At 34.9% G+C, this 19,170-nt stretch overlaps 1 protein-coding gene across 1 annotated transcript; it reads left to right on the forward strand.

Annotated features, from left to right (window-relative positions):
* Positions 1-1,157: 1,157 nt before the first annotated feature.
* On the forward strand, positions 1,158-13,762 carry LOC132543083 (fibrinogen-like protein A). Its single transcript, XM_060206538.1, has 6 exons — positions 1,158-1,405; positions 4,577-4,833; positions 10,909-11,030; positions 11,482-11,578; positions 11,839-12,003; positions 13,518-13,762. Exons 1-6 carry the CDS (start codon positions 1,158-1,160, stop codon positions 13,760-13,762), a joined length of 1,134 nt encoding a protein of 377 aa, XP_060062521.1.
* Positions 13,763-19,170: the final 5,408 nt, after the last annotated feature.

Raw genomic sequence — 19,170 nt, forward strand, 5'->3', positions numbered from 1 at the left:
TCCTCCACCAACCAAACTTGGACCGGCATTTAATGAACTTGGCTGTTAATAGGATGTAAAACAACAACAAGCAATAAACCAGCATGATAGATAAGTCTGCAAGGGATACAAGTCATCAAAATCATTTAATATTTTTTTACTTGAATTATACAGTTGAATTCTTTTCATTATATCTGTTTAAATATTTTTACACAATATTGGATGCTAAATCTAATCCTGTATACAATAGACTGTGATATTTCATTGTCTGCATGTTTAAGTATCATCCTATTTTTTTACATTAATGTCCTTTATGTACTTAAATCTTGAGGTCTTTATCTATATATGTTTATTATTTTTACTCTTCAGCTTATACTTTGATGATTTAATGTAATGATAATATATGTTGAGTAATGATTTACACTTATAAGCAATTAGTGATGTACAATAGGTAATGTAAAAGTTATAAATTGTTTGCAATGTTTTATGATATAACATTTACATTCATCAATGTAACAAATGAAAATTAATCATAAAAAACGTTGTCATTTGATACTGCAATTTTAGCTTTTATTTGAGTGAATAAATTTACTTTATGGAAGTTCTATTGGTAATAGTTATTTGATGGATGACTTTGGTGTTGAAGTGCGCTTAAAAGAACACACTGATTCTCAATGATATATTCTCAAACAGCAATCACAGACTTGTACAATATTTTGAGGATTTGGATGATATTTCCTGATTAAAGAAAGGACACATTCGAAAAATAAAGTAGCGAAAAACATCAAATAGAAAATAAAAAGTTAAAAAGTTTTTCCACCAAGGCCGTTTTCCCTAACCCTGAATAACACATGGACCTGTCTCAAGCATGTTACTTTTCCTCCAGGTAAGGTTAAGTGAGTGAGATGTTTTTAAGAACATATATACATGTATATTGAAAGACGGAAACTCTCTGAACTGCACCAAAGACCAAAGGAGACGGTAATGTCGGAGGGGTTACAGAACTTGACACGATGTTTTCGTTTGACACGTGTAAATGTTAATAGGACAAAAGCAATTGAAAGTTTCATTAGACGTCAGACTGATGATGAGCACGTGACTCTTTCGGTCCTTGGTCAGGGCATCGTTAGGGAGATATTTAGCTCTGGTAACAAGTATTGGAAACAAAATTATCAAAAATGTTCCCAACCTTCTTGCGATTGCAAGCTCTGGAGCAGTCCTTACCAGCCAGTGGCTATGTGAATGCGAAACATCGTCTTCAAACCTGTTCTCCAAATGGCCACTTTCTGCGTAATGTGCCACTGGGTTCACTCGTGGTTGAAACGTTAGGAGTGGAAACCATGAAGTTTGCCTTTGAACTTGGAAACAAAAGAAGATTAATGAGTAGCCACACACTAGACACAACCAGTCCTTCGTTATGGACGAAGTGAGTAGACGAAGGCGTACGTTTGCATTATAAATGATAACACGTTTGGTTACCTATGGAGACCTTTGTAGCTTACTTCTCTCGGTCTTCCCATGTGTATTCATTTATATATCATTATTCTATGATAATGCATCTTTAAATATATTCAGAAAAACACACGGATGAACAAAGATAGCATGCTACAAGGGTCTCCAGAGATAACCAAATCAATAATGTTGTAATTCATAATACGTTTTCTCTGTGGTTTTGACGAGCGGCAAATATCCCGACAAAATGAAAAAGAAAATATCATTAGATTTCGTCATTAAGCGACGGTTTCTTACTGTTAGACACAGCCTATTTTTATTACAATTGTCTGGATAGGAATTCATGAGGGGTGGACAGGGCTATACGTACTAAGTATATCAACAAAATATCAACATGTCATCATGATCTAAACTCAAATTCAATAAAACTAGGGCAAAATACGAACAAAAGAAATATTTACACGGAGACTCCTGAAAACATGCCAGGATAATAAGACCAGGTGTTCCGGAAGAGTAAGCGACACCTGCCATGTAAATCTTGGTCAATCCAAGTATGTAATGTCACGTTCTGAAATGAGAATAAGGTATACAACAACAGAACCAACAGGCAAACTGGCGACCGTTAAACGCGACCAGTTTCAACTTACGACTGACACGTTGATGTGCATTTTCAGATGGGAATTTATTTCAAATATTATATATTGTCCTTATAAGCAGAGCAGGTTTACTGCGTGTCGCCTGTATATCACATTTTAAGAGCTCGTTTTTTTGTTTTTTTTTTTAATTGTTCAGCGAAACTGTCTGCAATTATTTTTTCTGATGTTATTCTTGGTGTTAAAGATATTTGGCTGGATACATCGCAATAACAATTTAGAGATCCGAATTTGTAAGACTACTAGGAAAGGCTAGTATAGAACTATACGACGGATTATATAGATTTTAACGATTTGCTAGCGAGAGCTGGAAAGAACTCATTTGAGATGTGCCAACGATCGCGTGTGAGGTTAAAAACTTATCAGCAAAATGTATGGAAGTAGCTGAATGTGTACCACGAACTCTGAAGTAAATGTTCGCCCGTGAAATAAAACAACGTTTCATTCAGTCTTTTAAAAATGTCGCACACGTGACAGACTGAAACAAAAAGCACTACGTTCAAAGCGCCCCGGTGATCGGTCTAAATTCAAATGAATGCGTTCAAACGTGAAAGAGAAAAAAACTGAATCCTGTCATTTCTTAACAATCGGAATGGAAGTGTTACAAAATATCATCATATGTATATCATCAACTTATTTTTCAAAAGATCCAGGCAAGCCACTGTCTTTACTATAATCGTTTAGGATATTGGTAATTTTCCGTCTTGCTAGTTATTATCACGTTCTTAAACACTTCGTCCTAATTTTTAATAATGTCAAATCGGATGGTCTGCTTTAATATATTCAGTAACGAGTTCATTAACTTTTGATGGTCATAAATTGTTGTGTACCAGATAATCCCGACAATCAATTATGGTAGTCTAGGACGAATAAATGAACAATCCTATAGCAACATAATTTGCGCACTCCCCGCTTTGGACCTGTGCTTTTCATGAAGAACTTAACAAATTATTGTAAGGCTATGTTGTGGGTTCAATATCCAACACAAATGCCATTGGAAATCTCTTGATTTGGAACTATAAATTGTTTCTGTGAATTGTACATGTTGGCCTATCATTTGTGATGTCAATTCTGTCGCGAGACAAATTTTCATTGGTGGTGTTATGAAGGCCCATTATATTAAATCGGTTATATGTAATTGAATAAACATATAAAGCACCATTAAACGACCAATATATTAAGTTTGTTAATTGATTTTAAACAGCTTGAACCTCAGTGCAGATAACGATCCGTGTACACTGATGATTAAGTACTTTGTGAGTAGAATGAATGCGTTCATATTATGAAAAACAAGATAGGCAAGTGAATTTTGTCAAATATTAACGGCAACTAAAGATTTGATAGGATAATTGCGCGACTGTCCTTATTATGGCAAATAAACAGTCATATAATTGTAAGACACAATGGTATGCATTGTAAACACCAATAAGGACGATTTCAATAAATATAGACTCCGCATGCTAATGTGTGAAAGCTTACTTCCGCCAGTGCACAAGCAAGCAGACAAGTGTGCACAGCACTTCTCCGTTGTGATATCCCACGCGAAAGAGAAAAAAACTGCATCCTGTCATTTCTTAACAATCGGAAATGGAAGTGTTACAATATATCATCATATGTATATCATCAACTTATTTTTCAAAAGATCCAGGCAAGCCACTGTCTTTACTATAATCGTTTAGGATATTGGTAATTTTCCGTCTTGCTAGTTATTATCACGTTCTTAATCACTTCGTCCTAATTTTTAATAATGTCAAATCGGATGGTCAGCTTTAATATATTCAGTAACAAGTTCATTAACTTTTGTTGGTCATAAATTGTTGTGTACCAGATAATCCCGACAATCAGTTATGGTAGTCTAGCACGAATAAATGCTGTTGAATTATTAAGTACTCAGTGAGTAGACGTACTTCTGATAAAATCTATTCATCATTTATAAGATCTGTGGTGGAAAGCATTTCACGTGTTTGAGACGGCTGCTCTGAACCTTTGTCTGATAACATAGAAAAGGTGCAGTTAGAAGCACCTGGAGTCGTCTATGGCCTAGTATCTCTAGCCTCACGTAAGTCGCTGTATTTGAACTCGTTGGGAACTACGTAACGAGAGAAGAGACGAACTTAAGCTTACTATATTTCTTAAAATACATCATAAAAGTGTTACAACTGGCCAGGCAGAGATAAAATAAACACGAAACACGAGCCTAATGGACCTTGGCAATTATCAATTACCTTGATGTCGTCTAGAATATACTGAAAGCACATGGTTTCAATTAACTTTGTCATTCGGTCGGGACAATTCCCGCATGTACATTGCATATGAAGTAAGCTGAACGGATCACTAACTTTGCATCATGAAGCGACGACCGATTTCTACTGGATCCAATCTGTTCATCATTGCATTAGTAAAACGTCCCTGAATTCATGACGATCAGAAAGGATTATACGTGCAACTGACACATTAATAATGGATATATTTTTAATATTGTTCTTTTTAAGTCTATGTGATGACGTTGCATCTAAAAATAGAATATTTACTCGAGTTCTGCGGGTCGCCACTAACGATCTTGATATGTATAAACTCGACTCCAACGATGGAGTCATGAACCAAGGTTTATGTTCAACGTTTTGTAAAAGCGATGAATGTCGTGCTTTCTCATATACGACATCGGAAAAAAGGTGCGACACATACTCTCGGGAAATAGATGAGGAGGGAACTGCGAATGTATCAGTATCTACTTTGTACTTTTCAAAAGGTAGGTACATTGTACATGCTTTTTTATTGTCGGTTTACATCAGTTTCTATACAACAGACGCACAAGAAAATATAACCAGCCCATGAAAATTTAGAAAAATAAATATTTCCAAAACACTGTAGTATTTTCTCTCAAAATAAATCCTATTTTTCTGAAATTCGTAGAACGTAATGGGCGGATTGGTATACGATTTTTTTTTTGTAAATTTATGAAATTTATATAATAAATATTCTGGAGATTAAAACTAAAATAACATACTTTAAAATGATCGTCCATATTCTTCAATCACTGCATCCTCCCCATATTCTTAATTAATTGTCACGTTTCGATAAAGTGGGGGAAAAAAACCAAGAAAATACTAATATGTCAACATAATCTGATCCAAACTCAAAATCAAGAAAACTAGAGCAAAATATGAACAAAAGAAAGATTTACACGGAATCTCCTGAAAAAGTGCAAGGAGAATAAGACTATGTGTTCCGGAAGAGTAAGCGTCTTCCGCCTCACAGACGACACCTTCCATGTAAATCTTGGTTAACCAAGTAACATTTTTATTGCCCAATTCCCTTATTGCTAGCCTGGAATTTTCTTTTATAGAAATATGACATTAAAATCTAATTCCTTGCGAAACAGCATCAACAAAACACAATTCAATATTGAAAACATTTTTGCTTTATTTCGATGAACATCTATGGGTATTAGATTGTAAACGTGCTTGGGTCGTGTTGTTATCGATGCCTAGTTCCAGCCCCTTAACATCATCGTCACAAGAGATAGTCCTACACATATTTTGATTTTATTCGATGTATTTAATAACAGGATTGATGGTTTGCACAATTCCAAGTTTTTGTTCCTTTAGCCATGAAATAAATTTTAATTTAATTGAAATATGTGATTAACCCGAACGTTAAACAACCTCCTTATAAAACGACTGTTATCTTAGAATATGGAGACTTACAGGAATGTCACTATGTAGTCCTGTTTTGATGAAAAAAACGGCATGAAGAATTGAGGAAGACCACATTTCGTGATTTCTCAATGCCCTCATTACTATTATTATATTTTTGGAGACAGATCAGAAACGATTTTCAAGAGGCAAGTAATGAGTAAATTATTTGAAATGATTTTTTCTTCTTGTTTCTTTTTACATATAGGTATATATATCATTGACAAACAGCAAAGGTATATTTTGAAGAATCTAACGCTATAATGATTTGATTTTGAGACAAAATATTAAATGTGATTATCTCATTATATTCTGATATATATCATAAGTAACATAATGACACACTATCCACTACGTCAGTCTGTTCAGATGTGATAATGTACAGGTAAATGACACGCTGTGTCAAATCCTGACACGTGGTAAAGACACGCTGTGTCAAATCCTGACACGTGGTAAAGACACGCTGTGTCAAATCCTGACACGTGGTAAAGACACGCTGTGTCAAATCCTGACACGTGGTAAAGACACGCTAGTCACACTCTTATGTCCAGTTGTCCACCAAGGACGTCAGAAGACTGACATTCTTCGGCGAGGCAACGCCTAAAGATAGGGCGAGTCACGGAGATGGAACACCTGTAATCAACCAACCATTAATGTGCTGAAATTATTATTTGATCTTGCTATCAACATGTTGGCCAGATCTATACAGATCGGGAAGAGTCTGGTTGACATGCGTTATTCATCTCCGGTTTGTTTGGTTTCTGAAACTTTCTATTTAGAGTTTTTTTTTTTTTCATGAAACTTGAATTTGAATTTTCACTAGATTTATAAAAATCCTGGACAACACAGTGGACCATCACTAATGAAATGATGTCGGATATAAAAGTTCTATATATCAGTTCTATTGTGTATGCACCAATCAGTATGACATCACATATTTTAGATATAGGAGCTGAAGATTCCCCCGACCTTTCCTCTCAAAAAAAAAAAAAAAAAAAAAGAAAAAAAACCCCTTCCCCTGCAGCCGAATGTTATCGACTATAACCTCTTAAAGATATGAAACCCGATTAATGGACTACCCTGTTGATTATTATGCCAAACCTGAGGAATATCGTTGTCAAAGACCTTAATCATTTCTATACAGATCTTATTCATCTAACAATTACCAAAGTTTAAAGTTCTGTTCATGACAACTATTATTATTCCTTGTGCCCTAACTGTTAAAAATGGTACAGTGCTAGCTCTACAGTGGTTTCTAGACGAAAACTTTTCAATCTCTCATTAGTATTTACCTGGACCTGGACCTCAACCTTATCAATAGTAATCACGTTTTAATCTGCGCCATTCTCAGTTGATGCAGCGTCTGATCCAAACCAGACATATTCATGAGCGTTTCAGTTCTGGCAGACCTCGAAAACCTACATATAGAGATGATAGACTTCTGTGTAGACAGGCTAGGTGAGCTCTATTCACCACTGACACCAGGCTCAGAGGACGGTGGGACGTTAATAAACATAAAGAAAATACAAACATGCCAAAATAATTATGATCCAAACTCAAATTCCATAAAACTCGAGCAAAATGTGAGCAAATTGAAAGATTTACACGGAGCCTCCTGAAAAAGTACAAGGAGAATAAGACAAAGTGGTCCGGAAGAGTAAGCATCTTCTGTCTTCCATGTTAATATTGGTCAATCCAAGTAAGTACTATCATATTCTAAATATTTCTCAGTGAATCACTTAGGGATTACACAACTTCCCCATAATTTTCATCAACCTACATCTTTGGAAACTCTGCATTATGAGTTCGTTCATCAGTTGACGACTTTTTGCACGAAAATCGTGATAACTGGAACAGGCCCTTGAATAACGAATCAACTGCGTCATAGGTTGGTGATGCAGGTATACTGCTATCCAGGTATAGAAAGTTCACAATAGAGAAATTGAAATCATCACGTTCATCATACAGATTGGTGGAATGCTGTCCGTGTTGGTTTCATAGTTGGAGAAGCTCGAGAGATTTCATGTCTTTGGTTTCCAAATCTGGTGGATATATCCGATGGAAGTGGTCACTAAATGTCTTGCTATTTAAGGACAAGATGTCATTAACATATCTGAATGTTCGCGTTAGCCGGCGCTGAGTGACATCAACAGACGTTTGAACAATAGGCGACTGCATTCTCGCCGACCAAGTTAACCGTTCTCTGTTGACTGGAACACATGAACAAGCAAGACTGCAATGGGCGCGTGATCACTGTACATGGGATATTAGGTCTTGGCGAAGAGTCCACTTGTCTGATAAAAGCCGCATTTTTACTTAGAACGACAAACGACAGGACAGAAATACAGAAATACCATTAGGATCACATTCAGAATTACAACAGCATTTGGTGGCGACGGCGTTACCGGTCGAGGATGCTGTTCTCTGTAGTGTGAGCTTTCCTTGCATGTCCCTATGGAACTTTAAATGAGCAGAAGAGATAAGATTTTATGACTTTCGCTTGTTCAACATTTCAGTGTTTATTCATTGGACGAATGACCCATCGTTTAGGATAACCTTCCCAAACCACTTAGAACCTTCTAAGTGCAAGACCATATTCAACAATGCAATGTCACCAGACATGAATTCAATTGAGCATGTTGGGACTATTTCAGACAAGTCATTTAGATCCAAAATGCCAAACATTTGGAAAATTGTTGACCGCATTGAAGTGGCAGAGGTTTCCGCACAACAAAATTCGGCATCTGTGCTATGGGCACAGGAATTGTACCACAAAGCGTGGTTGCTATACCTGATATTGACAATCTCATACCCAATATGACTCTTTGATTAGTTAATATTTTTTATTACATGCTTTGATGATTCGATGACGTATCTGCCAAACAGACAGTCAAACTTTCCCCCTAGACTTTGGGAATGCCTTTTGTCTCCGAATATGATGTTTAGGTGTCATTAGATATTTTAGGAGGTAATGGTCAGGCTTCAAGTATAAGAAATATGTGTTAAACGTTTCAGTTTCTTTTTCTTAATATCCTTGATCAACATTACGTTCACTTTACAATCATACGCTTTCAAGTCCTTGTAAGAAAATATTTCAAGAAGAAAATGTTTAGTCTTGATAACAGGAATCACACGATAATGTAAAGAAAGAAAAGTGACTAAAATATCCCATATGCATCGAAGTCGAAGAACGAGACGGTTTGTATACTTTTTCGACTTGGCCGTCAACAATTGTATCAAACTTAAATTTGTTTAATAAGAACAAGAACTGTTATCACCAAACCTGCTTTAGCAAGAGCATCTTAGTGTAAGTTTTGAATTTTAATTTAAGTCTATACTTAGTTGTTGAATAGAAGTTGGGTGGTCGGATGGCGCAGCATTAACTTTTCACATACCCGTCCGAGGTTCGATTCCTGGAATGGACGTGAAAAGGTAGGGAGTGACATGGCCGACCACGTGAGCTTTCCCTGGGTACTCCGGTTTCCTCCAACAGTAAGACCTCTTGCACGGTTACATCCGGGCCAACAAGAGTGATTACTATAAGTTGCTTTAACTTGTTTCGCAATTGTTGTAACATAAAGCTGTTTTTAAACAGAGGTTCCCCAACAACTGACTGTTCTTTATCATGTTTATCTAACTCGAGTTCGTTAATTTTCACATTAAGTTAAAGACACGAGCTTTAAAGTGAACGAATTTCAAATTAATGGTAAGCAAATTACAAGACTTCATCCAGATCACGACACAGACAAATGGCGACGACTTCTTTGTACACGCTAATACTACCTTAATCTGATTTCTCTGCCATTGATGGCATAAATACCAACACTTTGTCAGATGTTTGGTGTTTGTATGTAAAGAAGCTGGTGACAGGTGACCATGTTGATTTTTTGCATTAACAGACGGCAACAAAAAAACATGGCCTATTCAGATGTACATACCCTGGGGATTTTCACCTGTGTATAATGTAAAGATCTTTATCAGTACCTGTTTCATTATATATTAATTATATTCCTAACATACTAAAATCAATTAGTTTCATACAGTGCGTTAATGATGTGTATGCACCAAAATGCCAAACAGAAGCCAGCCGAACGAATCCGAAAAAAAAAACCACCAAAAAAAACGGCCAAATGATCTGTTTAATAAAACGGTTGTTCGTGGTTCTGACCGACTGTAGTCGGACAGGGGGCGTACAGTAACCATGCAGTTCTTAAGTGGGTACTTAATTCATTATGTGGCTATATTGTATCTAAACCTTTATTTATATTAAAAGGTGCCTAATTTTTGGCCGATTTGGCAATAGAATCGGAATGTCGACATTCATTCAAAACAAGATGTTTTCAAACGTCACTAGGTGTTAGATATTTGTTAAGAAGAAAACTTCGTTCCCTATCGTTTAATTCCAAAACGTATAAATTTGGCAGCCTTTATCAGACTACCAAGTTAAAGCACAGTATGTTCATGTAATTATGAATTAAATTCCATGGTGGGGTTAGCCCTGGCAATGTAATTAGAATGAAACATTGTCTTTATCTTCAATACCCCCTCATTGCTATGATGTTTTAAAGTAAGTTTAATTTTAGATGACAAAGTTGGCTGAAAATTAAAATTAAAATATATATACTTTAGCGAACAAATACTGGACTGATATATTGAAGTCACGCCTATTCTTATATTGTTTGATGTCTCACAGAGAAGCTTTGTCAAGCTGAATAAAATTGACCACCTGTTTTCCTTCATATTACCTGTTTTCGAAAACGAGTGAATGTCAAACTCACTTTATCCACAAAAATGAATCTCAGTTTATCCACAATAAATAGAACTCATTATATCCATAATAATTGAAATGCACTGTACCTACAATAAAAGAAACCTAGTTTATCCGCAATAAAAGTAACGTATTTTATCCATAATAAATGAAACTCAGTTTAACCTCAATGAATGAAACTCACTTTATCCTCGTTTTTTTTTAAAACGAATAAGACTTAGTTTATCCACAATAAATGAAATATTACTATGTATAGAAACATAAAAGATCTTGTGATTGGTGTTGTTATCGTACTCTGATAATGTCTACCTGTAACGCGTTTAAGACCACCGTGTACTGATGCATTTCTCATTATTTCTAGAGACGAGTAGCTGTTCCGAAGTCAAATCAGGATCTCCGTCTGGACTGTACCTAATATACACCAAGGAAGGCAAGCATGTCAGTTTGTTCTGTGACATGGACACAGCTGAGGGGCCGTGGACAGTAAGTATGAGTCTGAAAAAGTACAGTTTGAATAACTACAGGTGTTGCGGAAGAGTTTCATCTGCGACACCCTCCACCACAAATCCTGGTCAATCCAAGTTAGTAATGTCATGTTCCCAAACTGAGAAGAAGGTATAAAGGCAACGGAACCAACAGGCAATATAACAAATATAGGTTTATGTACTGATTTTTGAGAAAAATGATATCATTCTTATTGTATGATCGATGGAAACACAACTTTTCAGTTAATGTATTCATGACAATTTCATTTGTTATATACCCCAGACTTTTAAATTAAAAGTTTATTTTCCGAATATTTCCATTATACATGTATATTCAATAGCGAAAATTCTACCTCATTCCCAGATTGTCATTTGTACAGTATTGATATAAGAATAAACCTAGACATCTGTGATAATTTCTGTTATAATTCTGATCTTTATACACACAGGTCATACAGAGGAGAAATAGCGGGAATGTTGATTTCTACCGTAACTGGACAGAATATAAGAATGGCTTTGGAGATCTGAATACAGAGTTCTGGATCGGTAGGCAATGAGATATGCATCTGTTAAAGTGACATATTATGAAAGTGTTAATAATTTGTTGTGGTGTAAATTTTAAGAGAGCTCCTCTCAATTTGTAATGAGAACAGCTTTTAAACGCGAAGAACGATGAATAAAAAATGATGCTATACAATCTCGCTTATTTCATGAAATGAAATGCTTTATTAAACAAATTAATTTGTATTTGATATACATGTATTCAAACAGTCATTAGTGTAACTTTCGCAGTTCCTGTTCAACAGGTAACGACCTCCTCCACCTCCTCACCAGCACTATCAGTACCCTTCGCATTGAATTAGGAGCCTGGGATGGAACAAGAGGATATGCCCAGTACAAAAAATTCCAGGTGGCCAACGAAGCTCAAAACTACCGTCTTTCACTACAGACCTCCTCTGGTAACGTTTCTGGTAAGGTATCATCTTCTCGCATACTTCTTTGTAGCGAATATATTCCGATAAGTACGGCTAAATCATCTTTCCTGCTGTCAACTGTCAATTTCATTAATTGTAATCTAGAATCATTGGTCTGCTTTCGTTTTACCTTTCAATTCGTGGTTAGCTTTAATCTTGAGCTTTAGCGATTGTTTGGCGATTGTCTGAAGCGCAGTTACATGCACAATGTACATTACTAACATCGTTTAGAGGAATTGAAGTCACATAATCATAACTTGTTTTCATTCTATGACATTTACAAATGCTTGAATCAATTGCTTCATATTCCTTCAAGAAAGAGTTGATACAATTATGAAAAGAATTGATATTTGTTCATGACAAGTGAACCTGAAAAATGTGACGTGCTCAGTGCAGAATGTTCAGTTGTCTCAAGACTAGCGCGGTAATAATGCTTTTTTTGAGACCAAAGTCTTGTTGAAATAGCACATGGTTTTCCTGTAAGTAACTTTTATTTACATCATTTCTATCACAAAAACTGAGACTTTTAAATAAGTAATGCAATAACCATCACATAGCTGAATTACTGCTACACTAGTTATTTTAAGCGATAAAATTAAATTCTTAAATGTATACATCTGAAAACAAAACCATACTACACATGCTATCAAAAAGTTTCTTAAAGCATACCTAACATCCATTTATACAGCTTCACCGATTACTTACATCTTTATGACTTATCACTCGGCTGGCAGCCCTTCCTTAAGCCCTACCTTCTAGATGCATTTTAATGTGTTTGTGTACTAGACACTCAATAAATTCAATTAAACTCCGCTAATTTCAGCCTAAATTTCAAAAAAGTTGTTTTGAATTTAGGTTCGAAATCTTGTTAAGTTTATTATTGAAGTCAGGATAATTGTTATTTAAAATCACTCCCATTTAACACACATAATATAAATGAATAGCAACCCACTATGAGTGACAATGTTGAGCGAAAAAAAACAAGCAAGATTAGAGAAAAGAAGGAAAAAAAACATGCCTGATTCGAGAAAAGTGGGGAAAAAACCAAGCTTGATTCGAGAAAAGTGGAAAAAAGCAAGCTTGATTCGAGAAAAGAGGAAAAAATCTTGCGTTATTGCGGTAACTGCTATTAAGATAATTATTAAGTTAGCGCATTACATAATACGGCGTCCGCCCATCGGTCGTCATATTTTCCTTTCAAAGAAAGAAATTTTGATAGTTGCAGCACAGGGGTCACAATAGCTATAAAGTTCCGTCGTAGCATATTTCACTTTTTATTAATTTTTCATTTGTTAAGTGATTCTATATGTTTATGATTGTGAATTTGATGGAAAATGCTGTTTGAACGGCAGAGTGTTCATTCAGAATGAAAGGTTGTCAGGGCTGACCAATGTTGAAAATGAAAGAAATGTTTTATCCAGTTGAAGGTTAAAATGTTGCTGGCTGTGATTTTTTTCTTTGCTAAGACGAAACACTTTTTCGATTTCATTGTTTCCTTTTTCATTTTAAAGTGGATGCTCTTATGTTCGGTAATGGGGCTGATTTTTCCACGTACGACAGAGATAACGACAAGAGTTCTCACCGTTGTGCCCAGAAGTTTCACGGTGCTTGGTGGTACAAAAATTGTGGCATCTCCAACTTGAATGGTCGCTATCAACTTGATTCTGGTGATGATATCTCTGCAATGACCTGGAAGGAATTTCCGTCTACACGCAATCGCGCCCCGTTAATGAGTTCTACGCTGTTAATTAAGTAGATTAAATGTTCTGTCGAATTATAAACTTTCATTAAAAAACCGATACACTATTTGTTAGCAAAGATTTTTTTAGATTGATGTCTCATCATTCTATTACACTTTTGCTGGTGAAATATATGAATTTATCAGATTGATTTAGAATTAATCTACTGACGATATAATTCCGTACTTTTGACCAATGAGAGTGGTGCTTCGAAATCAACGCACTGAAATTCGCCTTTTTTCCTGGTCAGCAGCAAATGAAACGTTGGTTGAATACGTTTATTTCCTTCAGGTTATTCCTGTGTACATTTCTGGTTTTCTCTAATTTGGTGTAAAAACAATTTTGTAAGAGATTCTTAACTGATAACAGCATAAAATGGTAGAATACAACGAAAAGAAGTTCATTCCAAATGGCGTCGTCTTGTTACCAAGTGCAACCTGAAATTATCTGACGTCAACACTGCTTTTATCTATGTTTGGATAGGTCTTTATTCGTTTCTTTTACCTTATAAATTAAAAAGAAAATTTGATATTTCCCGTATAATATCATACATATTTCGCTCGTTAGACACAATGTATTCATGTTATACCCGTATTTTGCACTCGTGAAAAATATATAGATATTCTGTCATACTCGTGAAATATATCTGATATTCAACAGAAATTAATTATCCTCTACATTTCACGCGAGGTAAGGAAAGACAGTTGAAACGCGACGTGAAGTCACTCAATAGGATTGTGTGATCCTTTATGTAGCGTAACATTGTCGCAAATGAATGACGTCATCGGTATTGACACATATTTCATTGGACTTTAATGGGTTGACAGCAAACCCTCCATTATAAAAGTAAATTCAACAAAAGGAGTGAAATACGAAAAAAAGAATGAAGCATTATTGGTCACAGCTCACAAATATATCAAGTTCATTTCATTACTACCCAACATTACTAACCAGAGAAATAGTTATGCTTGAGTATCCGTCAGTTGTCAATTACATTTACAGAAATCAATCAGTTTGGTCGTTGGCTTTGAGAACGTAGAAGTAATAATGTTTGATTGTGATATGTTTGTGTATTTTAACGTTGTTTGAACATGTATATACACATTTATATTATATAACACCATTCATGCACAACACACAATACTTACAAGTAGTTATATTTACATTTTTTTTACAGTTTTCAATTCCTGAATCAAATATTAATAGATGCTTTTTACGTCACATTTCATGCCAACGAATTTTATTCTAATAATCTATATATTATGTGATTAGTTTGAGACAAGAGATTACAAAGATGTAGAACAAAAGGTAAGATCAAGTATAAGTGAACATAGAATAATGAAGGAATGAAGGAGTGATCATGCAACAGAAATAAGTATATAGGATGAAACAATGGGGTCATATAGACTGACCAAGGATACTAGGATTCTAGGTAACCACAACAAACAGTACAGCAGAATAACTATGATGAAGGTGATGAACATGAAGGGAGAGATGAAGAATGAGAACCTGCAGGAGGTCGTCTGTAAGACAATGAGAAATGAAGCCAAAATCATGGCATATTGCTGCATATGGAAATATCTAGTGAATATTTAGTTTAAAATACTGGAACTATTCATGTACATCATTGTTACAGTTACTGGTTTGTCAATAGGCTGAGTCTAACATAAGGCTTGGATTTATCATTAGACCAGGGTCTGTAACAGACCGTTATGAGGCTGAGTCTAACATAAGGCTTGGATTTATCATTAGACCAGGGTCTGTAACAGACCGTTATGAGGCTGAGTCTGTCATGAGTCTTAGGTCTATCATTAGTTTGTCCTTAGGCCCATGACGTTTATTTCCAGGCTGATATAAAGCTGAATATGTCATTCAGGTTAGACCTGTGATGCTGTCAAGGTCAGTTATTGGACCCAGATCTGTCATGAGGCTAAACTCTTGTCACTAGATCAAGGCTGAAGTCTATTGACATATTTAATTTTTGCCTATATCAATATCATATATCTATTGACAATATTGAGTAAAAAATGATAATATACATATCCATTTATACACTGAAGTGGTAGAGGGGGATGGGGAGATGAAAAGTAAACATACGTGATGGATATTATTCAATTGTACATTGTATTTGTTAATACATGTATAATGATTCCCAAGTGATTTGAGCATATTTTATTTATTGTTTATCATTCAGCTTGTAAAATGAGTTTTTTTCCAATTTGTATGACATCATGATTGTTTTGGGTACTATATTGAACTACAATAGAGCTATCTCTGGTACAAGGTATGCTTTTACATGTGTATGTAAATGTGTTGTGTCTTTGTAGGTGTGTGGACAAGTTTCTTTTCATATATATCTGTCTCTTCTTTCTATTCTTATCAGATGTGGAATATCTTATCAATATAGTGCTACTATAGATGGATGATATTAACATTCTTTTTTCAAACTGTCATGGCTGAGGTGACTTTCTGAAAAGACTGGGTTCTCATCTGGAAGATATATTGGGAGAATAGGCGCTTATTATATGATATTATGAAATTTACGAAATAAAATTATATTTCAGGTATAATTTTGAAGGTGATTTTGAAAAAGCATTCGACTCTGTATCTTGGAATATCAGTAAAGTTTTGAATATTTTTTTTGGTAATGATATCTTAAGATGGTTTAATACATTACATAATAATTCTTCATCTACAGTTTACCATAGAGGGAACTTAACATTACGAAATTAAAAGATCTTGTCATTAAGGTGACCCAATTGCCCCCTTTATCTTTATGTGATCAAACACTTAGCTATACGTATGAGGAAAAATAGGCATACTAAAGGAACTAAGTTGGAGAATTTTGAAACCTTTATATCGCAATATACGGACGATATATTTTTTGCGCAAGATGGATCAGAGAAGTCACTCATGAAACTCTCATTGAATTAAACAGATTTAAAAGTAGATGCTGACAAAACTGAAATAATAATAATTTGGATTGGTAGCAAGTAATAAAATAAAGATAAAATGCTTCCAGAGTTTAATCTGCAGTGGGGAAAATAAATAAACTATACTTGGTATAGAATTTGATGTAAAGTTAAACAACATTCCCAAACTAAATTTTCATAAAAATAAAGAAAAATTAATGAATGGCTAGACAAAAAGGAAATTAACCGCTCTTGGTAGGATTCATGTTATTGAATCATTATTGACATTCCAGTTCAATCATTTGTTTATATTCCTTCCAAACCCTAGTGAAGAGGTGATTAAAGAAATTAATTCCATACTTTTTGATTTTTTTATAGAATAGTAAAACAAATAAAACTATGAGAAATGTGGTTGTTTTAAAAATCTATTACAAAGTCTAGAAACACTCTTAGGTGCTCTTGATATATTATTTTCAAATGTTCTACAAGAAAACATATTACCTGTTTTCATAGTGTTAGAATCTGGAAATCAAGAATCGGATCATCTCACTATGTGTAGCTAGTTTAGTATGTAAAATGACAAAAGTCATGAAAATCGCTCGCATTTCCCACTTATAACCAGTTTGTGTTTTATATACATACTTCGTAAAAGCTTTACGAGAATCGCATGTTTTTGTTTAATAATCAATTAAATATTTGGAAACTCAACCAGAGCAAATTCTGATCAACATAATGTAAGTTATATGATGTTGTACATGTCAATTTTGTTTTGAAATCTACAAAGTTGTTTTAATTCACAATGTCGAGTGTCGACAATCAAGCAGACGACGCTTAATACTTTTGAATACATGATCTTATTCTCATCGTCCTTCTTTAGGAGTCGTCATGTGTACTTATTAGTAATTATTTTGCGCTAATTTAATCCTCCTCGATACTCCAGGGGTCACGATCACTTTCGCTCTCTGCACCCCTGGAACATGTCATGGCCAAATGCTCCGCTTGCGACACCATGTGGAAAAGAGACTAGTTTGATCCTTTGATGTACATCAAACGAAACTCCAGGTCGCGTAATGGTATGTGTATTGTAATGGATTTGAAGTTGGCTAGTGCTCCTTTGTAATCTTCAAAAGGACCGTATTAGCCTGTGATTGGTCAGGATTTTTTCGTCTGGAACCAATCAAATTACTTCACGTGTGGCTTCAATTTTTCCATGACCTGTTCCCCTGGAATATCGAGGTTGTGATTTAATCTGACTTTAATTTGAACCTTGAATTTAAATTCTGTTGACATGTCGTTATTTTGTTCGGTTCTTTTTAACTTTTACAATATTTATTTCATGAAGAAAAGAATGGACACTCTATTGAATACTTTAATTCTATATGACCTGGTTCTTTAGCTTTGTAGTATTCTTTTTTTAAATAGTATTAAAACTGACAAAGTCCTTATATGGATATGTGTTACAATTCCCGACAGAACTGACATTTTTAGCAGCCATTTGTCTTGTTATTTTGTATTTATGGTTATATCTACAACAAATAAAGACAATGTTTCAAGAAAATCGCTTGTGTTGTGTTTTATGTCGTATGCGGTGATAAAGCGATCTATGGACCATAATCACTTCACCGTTTAACCAAATTGTTACATACAAGGTCATGATGTTTGCAGACGTCTGATTGCGTGCCAACATGTCAACTTAATCATAATCCAAACTCCCTCCAATTCAATAAAACTAGGGTAAAACGTGAAGAAAACAATTTACACGGAAACTCATGAAAAAGTATAAAGATAATAAGACCAGGTGTTCCGAAAGAGTAAGCGTTCTTCTCTCCATCGACGACATTCGCCATGTAAACCTTGGTTTATTCAAGTACGTAATGTCGCGTTCTGAAATGAGGACAAGGTATAAAACAACGAAACCAACAGGCAAACCAACGAGCATAAAAAACGTCCAGATTTATATCGCAAAATTAATAGAATTTTTGTTAATGAGATCACTAAAAAAAAAACCTTTCCAATAATTATCACCAACCCTACATCTTTTGACACTCTGTGTCACGAGTTTGTCCGCCAGTTGACGACTTCTTGCACGAAAATCGTGATAATGGGAACAGGTCTTTGTATATCGAATCAACTGCATTCTTTGTCACTAAAAGAATATTGACATCTTTACGCTTATCATACAGCTTGGTTAAAATATGTCCGTGTTGGTTCCGTTCTAGGAAAAGATCGAGATAAACCGGCTGATGTAGAAGGGCCTGTCTTTAATTTCCATTTTCCATAAGTATAAACTGACCTTCATGTGAACTGTCTAGATAGGGCTCAGGTAATTACTTATATAATCAGAGAATAAATTAATACATGGATATGTGTAATAGATTAAGTAACAACAGTATGCTTCTGGCCACTAGTCAATGCACCACTGGTCGATAGATGTCAATAACTACATTAAGGTAATCTCATTCTGGTATTTAGATTAGGATTAAAAATCTGACATATGTATAACTGAACACAGT

This window comes from Ylistrum balloti, unplaced genomic scaffold (genome assembly GCF_031769215.1).
Source record: "Ylistrum balloti isolate Yb309-2 unplaced genomic scaffold, AGI_CSIRO_Ybal_v1 Utg369740, whole genome shotgun sequence".
In the NCBI taxonomy this organism is placed as follows: domain Eukaryota; kingdom Metazoa; phylum Mollusca; class Bivalvia; order Pectinida; family Pectinidae; genus Ylistrum; species Ylistrum balloti.

Excerpts from the sequence above, each read along its gene's own strand:
- LOC132543083 (XM_060206538.1), top strand. The coding sequence starts at position 1,158 with ATGTTCCCAACCTTCTTGCGATTGCAAGCTCTGGAGCAGTCCTTACCA. Across the intron at positions 1,406-4,576 it reads AGTCCTTCGTTATGGACGAA|TCTATGTGATGACGTTGCAT; the intron begins GTGAGTAGACGA and ends GTTCTTTTTAAG. Across the intron at positions 12,004-13,517 it reads CTCCTCTGGTAACGTTTCTG|TGGATGCTCTTATGTTCGGT; the intron begins GTAAGGTATCAT and ends TTCATTTTAAAG.